General features: G+C 44.4%; 1 protein-coding gene across 2 annotated transcripts; it reads right to left on the minus strand.

The window, feature by feature from the left end:
- Positions 1 to 1,519: 1,519 nt before the first annotated feature.
- Positions 1,520 to 5,584, minus strand: LOC136338234 (GTPase IMAP family member 7-like). 2 transcript variants are annotated; one of them, XM_066280376.1, is made up of 2 exons: positions 5,503 to 5,584; positions 1,520 to 2,963 (listed from the first exon to the last, which is right to left on the minus strand). In XM_066280376.1, exon 2 carries the CDS (start codon positions 2,926 to 2,928, stop codon positions 2,071 to 2,073), a length of 858 nt encoding a protein of 285 aa, XP_066136473.1. In that variant the 5' UTR covers positions 2,929 to 2,963; positions 5,503 to 5,584; the 3' UTR covers positions 1,520 to 2,070. The 2 variants fall into 2 exon arrangements, with proteins under 2 accessions (XP_066136473.1, XP_066136474.1); XM_066280377.1 differs by having other exon boundaries at positions 5,488 to 5,576.
- Between the last annotated feature and the right edge of the window lie 2,512 nt (positions 5,585 to 8,096).

Genomic DNA, 8,096 nt, shown 5'->3' on the forward strand with positions numbered 1-8,096 from the left:
ATTAAAAGTTCTGACTGAAAGAAAATTGCATAATTTCAATAATAAAATATATAAGGTATAAAAATACTTTTAAACAAAAAAGGGAGAAAGTACATTATTATAAAGCCAGTTATTTCAGAGTAAATAAAAAATTCATAAAAATTAAAAGTTTATATAAATTGCAAAGGTTTGTGCAGGTTATAGAAGGTTAGTATAAAAAGAAAAATGCAAGGCAGAAAGAAATTAATATAAGAATTTATTCTCTTCATCACCTTGGCTCACTACGTTACTTACTGCTCTTACCAGACCCCTCATTTGCTTATAGTAGGGGTCACCATTGGTCCATGTATTACCAACTGCCTCACACAGTATGTACAAAAGAAAATTCAAGCCATAAACCTTATAGTACTAAGGGCACACTATCAACCCGTTCATATTGATAAGGAAACAATAATTTGATTCCCCAGTAAAACCAGTGGGGAATGTACTGGCGTGCCAGCACATGCTGGGGAGGACCCCTGACCCAATTTAGCTTATAGCTACAGCTAAAGTAGAAAATTCTCACGGCCTTAGCAAATCTAACCTTGCTAGCAAAGGCAGGATGTGTTTCTTGTGTGTCAGCCCTGCAGATATTGCAGGAAGGCAGTTAATTATCTTAGAACAGTGTATGCTTGTGTGCTTTTGCAAAGATATTGTACAAACCTGCTGAAAAAATTGTAACCTTGTGGGTCACCTATAAATACCCATCTCCCCCTGAGCTCATCGCTGTCCACTGTGAGAGGTGCAGCAGGCAGAGCACTGGCCAGTGTATGAAACCCAAATTGATTGCATCAGTTTGGGGCTCCGGTTCCAGTTTGTTGTGGTTGCACCATAACATAATTGACCAAATAGTGTATATAAGCAAGGTCTAAGCCTCCTGTGGAAGACACAGAGCTTGAATATGAATCCTGTCTCCTTAACTTGCTGCAAGTAAATAAAACTCCCTTGTGACAACCACGTCTCCTTCTTGAATAGAACAAGCCAAGTGGCAAACCCATTGAGTTTGTTAACAAGGAGATCCACATAAATCAATCCTGGAACAAAGAGCTAAGGTGAAGGAGAAAAAGTGTAGATCTGCAGAGGAAGATAAAAATATTTGGCATAGAAGAGAGTTTCAAATTATTCTCAGGGCCATTTTAACTTAGGATGGTCCCTTCAAAAAGAAAAGAGAAAAACAGAGAATTTAGTGACTTCCAGACCTGCATGGACTGCACACCATCTTGCTGGAGAAGCCAGCTGCTTCCCTAACAAAGCACTCAGAGATGTGAACTGAAATCATGTGCATCTCCAGTGGCACTAACACTTGACGTGTGCAGGAGTTCTTATTTGAATCTTCCTAAATCGAGTCTAAGAATTCAATGAAATATTATTGCCGGAGTATGCCCATTGTGTAACTTCTTAAGTTTGCTGGCATCATGGGGATGGGTGTGGAACGAGTTGGGAAGATGCTCCAGATTAGTGATCACTATGTAACAAACAACCCCAATGCTTTGTGGTTGAAAACAAGTATTTATTTTCACACGAATCTGGGATCAGGGCGGACAGAGTGGGGCAGCTCCTCTTTGCTCTCTGCAGCTCCATCTGCAGCGCTCAGTTGGCAGCTGGAGAACCCACGTCCATGTTGCCTCCTGTGCACGGCGGCCACGTAGGCTCTGCTGGCTGATGTAAGAGCAGCCACGGGAGTGCGCCAGAGACAACAAGGTCTCTTCATGGGGCCCCTCCACGGGCCAAGAGGGCTTCCTCACAACATGGTGGCCAAGTTCCAAGGGCAAGCGCCCCAAGAGAACAAGGAGGCATTTTCCTTAACACAACCTCAGAAGCCACAACCGCCCACTATTAATAAAAGCAGTCCCAAAGCACACTGAATTTAAAGGAAGGGATATAGACTCCACAGAAAGAGTAAAAAGCTCAGATTACAAGAAGAATAGGTAGGATAGGATAGTGTTATGGCCGTCTTCAGAAAATACAACCTACCATATTAAGAAATCATAGTAAATTAAGAAGAAGAAAGAATAAAATCTATTTATTTCCAAAAAATGCATGCCATACTTTTTAAAGAATAGTGCAGAAACCACTTAACATTTCTTTAAATATATTTCTTCCAGCTTCTTTACTTATATTTTTAATGCGTTCATCATATTTTATCTTTAGAAACTTTATTTTTTCCTCCTTTTCTTGCTGTGATATATATTGCTCTTCTACTAGTTTAATTTCCTTCTTTAATTGCTCAGCATAGATTACCTTCAAGTCCTCTACCTGACATCTCAGCTTTTCCTCTATGCCCTTATAGATGGCATCAGAGAAGTGAGTCCCCCCATTCTCCTGCACCATCTCCTTTATCAGCTCCACCAGCTCCTGCACTTGACCTTCCTTCTCAGCCTCATCTGCACTTGGGCTGTTATTAAAGGCACAGCAGCGGTTCCCACACTCCTGAATGATGTTTCTTAGGTCCACATCTGCCTCTTCTATAAACTCACTCAGCTGCTGACCCTCCAACATATCTTTGCGTGTGAACAAGATGATCATGTACTTCATGGCTGCCTTCCCAAAGATGTGCTTGATCAATGCAATTGTTTTATAGTCTTCCTCTGTGAAACGGCCCAGCTGCAGAACCAGGATGATGGCATGAGGCCCAGGGCGGGAGAAGAGGACACACAGGCTGATCTCCTCACAGGTGGTCATCAGTGTCTCCTTAGTGTCAAAGAGGCCTGGGGTGTCCACGACAAGAAGGTTTTTCCCCTTCCAGTTGTGCGTTGCTGTCTGACACGTCTTGGTAACAGCTTGGGCAGAAATTTTAGAAGCAAATTCACTTCTCCCAAGAATGGTGTTTGCTGTCGCACTTTTCCCATTTCCTGTTTTTCCCACCAGGACAATCCTCAGAGTGTTGTCCTGATGACCAGCCATGTTCATGTCAAGAGGCTCTGGGGTGTAGGTGCCCACAAGACCTTAATGCAGGGAAGGAGAGGGGGAAGGGTTAACTTAGGTAAGAGGGCACCATTCCTAAACCTCTTTTCTTCATTCTTTCCTCCCTGAAAATGTGCAATAGTCTATGACATTGACCCAGTGAGAGCAGAGGGATGACACAGCTCAGCCACTGTGGAAGAAATAATAGAGTTTTCCCACAAAGGAGCACAAGGTTTGGGTACTTTCACAGGGGAACTCAACTAACCCTTAAACATTTGATCATCTCGTTGCTAAGCTGATCCTGCTCATGTAAAAAAGAATAGAAACTTACAATTATCTCAATGAATGAAGTATAATATTGATCCCAAAAGCTAACAAAGATTTCAGCAATAAATAAAGCTACAGACAGGTCTCATTTGGAAATATTAATACCAAAATCTTAATTTATTGGACATCAAAAAATGTAATGCACCATGATTAAGCCTGACTTATTTTAGAAATACTAGGATGGTTCAAAATGAGAAAATTAGTTGTTACAACACATTTCACATTAATAGATGAAGAAGAAAATTACCTAGATGCTGAAAAGACAATTGCACAAATTCAGCACCGACTCGTGTTGAAAGCGTTTCATAAGACTGAAATCAATGGATACTTTTCTAACACAATTTTATATAACCTAAATTAAAGTTTTCTTGCCACCAATCTTTTTTTTATGCTGGTGATAAATAGTAAGTTGGAAAGTTAAATAGTGGATCATAAAGTTAAAACAACAGGTTATAAAGTTTGTTTGAATGAAGAAAAAAGAAAATTATCCAGCACCATCGAGAAAAAGAAGAAGGAGGTTGGACTAGCTCTCCCAGGAGTCACACATTGTAGTTTCTGTAATTACATCAGTATGACGGTGCATGAATGGAGAGATCAGTGAAATGAAAACAGAAAATTCTAAAATATACCACATTAATCATATTATATGCACTTATATTCACTTCAATTGCATTATGTTACAGATTTTGTAAGGCAGCATCTCACATCCATAAGGAGAAAGACGGTTAGTAGAGCGACTGTGGGGTAACTGTGGAACCACATAGAAAAGGTAAGATGGCACCCATGTTTCACACCACTCAACTGCCATGTAGACTAGACGTTTACATGTAAAAACTAATCCATATAAATAATAAAAAATTTAAAAACCATGGTTAATCTCCTTGTAAGCTGGGGTTAGGAAAGATATTTCTAAGATTTGAAATAGAATGAGGAAAGGACTGGTAAGTGTGATTACATAAAAAAAAATCACACATAAGACAAATATACAGTGACAGAAAATGACTTGACTTTGGGTGCTGGGCACACAACACAATCAACTGTTCAAACACTATAGAGCTGTTCATCTGAAAGCTATATATTCCTATTGATCAATATCTTGTTATATTTAATTTTTTAAATAAAAATTTTTAAAAAGACCTTAGTTTTAAGATTGAAAAAGAATTTTCTCACTTTTTAAATGAGGACATTGATGTGTTCTGGAAATGCTGAGACACTTGCCCAAGGTCACAGCGTTAACAGGTACCGGGCAGAGCAGAAACCCAATTACAAGTCTGTCTGACCAGCACACCCCTCCTAACCACTGCACACAGCGCCTCTTCCTGGTCTTCTCAGGCCCGCGAGTCTAAAATCCCATCGAAGCAGAGATAGATCAAGAGAGGGCAGGGAAGAGGGTCCACACTCTTGCTGAGTGAAGGACCGGTAGGAAGCCTATACCTAGGGAGTTCACAGGAGGGTTTCTCATGCGCTGTTTCTCCAGAATGGCCAGTCCTCCCCCGGGGCACCCCCTTTCCACCTTATATGTCATACTACTGTGGTCACAGTCTCTCTGCTAAATCATGGAAAGGATTCAGCAAACCGCATTCTAGATGTCCTCTGCCATCAGAGCTAAGGGTACCCCCTGGAGAGTCCCTGCTCACGCTGGGATCTGGCTTCTTCTTCAGTCAGAAGAGGGGTTTAGACTCGGTTATCTCTAAATTATCTTTGAGCTGTATAAATCTGCCTTGGGGACACTAATATCCTATCGAGGAAACAGGAAGGCTAATCAGGCAGCCCTGTCACAACAACAAATGCATGTGATGCACCAGTCAGCACGCATTTGTCCTGTTAAGTATGAGATGTGCCCTGGCTGGGAGTGCTGTTGGTTGGAGCATTGCCCATATATGCTAAGGTTGCAGGTTTGATCCTGGTCAGGGACATACAAGAATCAACAAATGAATGCATAAATAAGTGGAACAACAAATCAATGATTTCCCCCCTTTGTCTGTGTATATCTCTTTTTCTCTCTCTCCCCCCCCTTCTTTCTAAAATCAATAAAAATGTAATAATAAATATATACACATGAGACTTATAACACTGTGCTATTAACACTCCTTACTCCCGTCCCGGCCTTTTGCCATGGCCACCCTGACAGCATCTCCCTGCTGCACTGCGAGCCAGCCCCTGGTCCCTTCCCGGACTAGACCCACCCCTGCTCACTCCCCGGACCTCCTGCCCTCACAGCTCTGTCCTCAAGGCTACCTCATCGGGGCTCACCATCTATTGAACAGGTTGACGAGCTCTCAGGTTTTCTCCAAAGTAGCCCTCTGAGCTGGTGCTTATGCTTTAACTGTGAGGGAGAGGAAAGTATTTTCACCGCCCAAACCACTGAGCTGGGGAGCTCAGAGTGGGTGGGGCCTGTGGGCGACAGTTTGCCTTTAAAGAGACAGAAATATTATTGTCCCATAACCTGCTGGCTGCTTCAGTTTTACCAAGTTGAAATCTTTTTCTCTGTGTGCCCGCTCTGGCACCGAGATTTCCAAAGCTACAGTTGGTGTTTGAGTTATATGGTGGTTCCAAGAAGCCCTTATTAATGACCTCTCTTTTTTTTTTTTTTTTTAGTGAGAGAGAGAGGGACAGGCACTGACAGACAGACAGGAAGGGAGAGAGATGAAAAGCAAAAAGCATCAACTCATACTTGCAGCACCTTAGTTGCTCCTTCACTGCTTTCTCATATGCGCCCTGACCAGGGGAGCTACAGCCAAACCACTGGCCCCTTGCTCAAGCCAGCAAATTTGGGCTCAAGCCAGCAACCTCAGGGTTTTTCACCTGGAAAATTACCTCAGTCTTGCCCAGAAAGCCAGTCACAGTGTCTGGTTGTGTTCCTGGTGCACTGGGAGACCGCAGGGGATTCCAGGAGAAGAGAAGTGGGTGTATGATTTTGTGTAACCTCAGGGTGCTTGCTAGTGATTATATTATATGGGATTTGATTGTGTCTTTCAGGAGAGTCTCAAGTTACTGATTTAGACATTAAAAAAACTCAAGTATGAATCCAAAGGCATCTAAACTATTAATACCCAGGGTAAAAGAGGAAGAGGAGGCTGGAGAAAAGTCTTCCAGTGATCACACAGCTTCTCCGGGTATTCCCACAGGGCTCTTGCAAGCTTGGAAGTCGGCATGACCGACAAGGCAGCACACACCCTTCCCTCCCACCCTCCTACTGTCTCCCAGCGCAGGCCAGACAGGCAGCTTATCCGAGATTTACCCAGCGGCTGGATCAACAGGCTCTCGAGACTTTTCAGGTGAGAGGCAGGCTGTCACAGTGGTCACAGTTGACATGATGTTCTAGTTTTCTGTTGGATCATCATAAAAATATTGAATGTATTAAACATTTTGGTCCACTAGATTGAGAAATCTGATCAGTCAGTGCTTAAGCTTGAGGATATCTACGAAGAGAACCAGATGCAGCCAGAAGCAGTGGACCATAGGGTAATTATTCATGGACGGAAGCAGCTAGCTCTGGAAATAATGGTGTTAATGACCTTATCATTGGACCAATTATTGGTGTTAAGAACTTATCTCACGCCCTGGCCGGTTGGCTCAGTGGTAGAGCGTCGGCCTAGCGTGCGGAGGACCCGGGTTCGATTCCCGGCCAGGGCACACAGGAGAAGCGCCCATTTGCTTCTCCAGCCCTCCGCCGCGCTTTCCTCTCTGTCTCTCTCTTCCCCTCCCGCAGCCAAGGCTCCATTGGAGCAAAGATGGCCCGGGCGCTGGGGATGGCTCTGTGGCCTCTGCCCCAGGCGCTAGACTGGCTCTGGTCGCAACATGGCGACGCCCAGGATGGGCAGAGCATCGCCCCCTGGTGGGCAAAGCGTCGCCCCTGGAGAGCTTGCCGGGTGGATCCCGGTCGGGCGCATGCGGGAGTCTGTCTGACTGTCTCTCCCTGTTTCCAGCTTCAGAAAAAAATGAAAAAAAAAAAAAGAACTTATCTCACCCTGAATGACTCTAGGTAATAGTTTTTTAACTTCCAATAAAGGACCAAGTATGTAATTTGCAAGGGTTGGGCTCAAAAGGAAAATATCAGACAGTTTTGATCAAAAATAATGGAGGAGTTTAAGATGATATTATAGAGCATTGAACCAAGCTGGGGCCCTGCCAAGCACAGGGCCCTGAGCAGCCCTGAGTCATACACCTGTGAAGCTCACCATGACCAGGAATCTCACACAACCCCTCTGTCCTCTTCTCCACCTTTTCTCCTGCTCCCTCATGTTTCATCCTCACAATCACCCAGAGGTTGCCCTTCCGCATCCCTGCACATTTACCAGAAAATGGCCTTCCCACCCCCACCTCACACCTGCCCCCGGGGGACCACTGAACCCTCAGTGATGAGCAATGGGGTGAGTTTCTCAGAGAGACATTCTGATCCCTGCCTGGCCCCATTTCTCAGCAACCTCTCGCAGCCCAGGGCTCCCAAGACCTCAAGCCCCCCACTGCATCTGCTCTGTCTTGACCCTTTTTGACCTCAGACCCTTTACAGAATTTAGTGGTCATCAACAATTTACATACCCCACAACAAGATTTTTAAATTGTGGGGTTTTTTTGATAGAGACAGAGGAAACAAAGGGTTCCTGAACTCTACAGGGAAACGGGCAGACCACCAGGCTGGTGTGAGCTCAGTGGGCCCTGAGACCCGCCCTGCCTGAGAGTGTGCCCAGGCCCCCAGGCAAGAGAGAGCTCACACTCCCCAGAAGACCAAATGCACACAAAGAGGGACCAGTTCTACAAATGCTCACAGACACAGCCCGCTGTGTGCTGGTTACCAGCGGGACAGAGGGGAGGGGGCCTTTTATTTGACCCCTTTTCCCCTCCCC

This window comes from Saccopteryx bilineata, chromosome 5 (assembly GCF_036850765.1).
Source record: "Saccopteryx bilineata isolate mSacBil1 chromosome 5, mSacBil1_pri_phased_curated, whole genome shotgun sequence".
Lineage (NCBI taxonomy): Eukaryota > Metazoa > Chordata > Mammalia > Chiroptera > Emballonuridae > Saccopteryx > Saccopteryx bilineata.

Excerpts from the sequence above, each read along its gene's own strand:
- LOC136338234 (XM_066280376.1), bottom strand. The coding sequence starts at position 2,928 with ATGAACATGGCTGGTCATCAGGACAACACTCTGAGGATTGTCCTGGTG.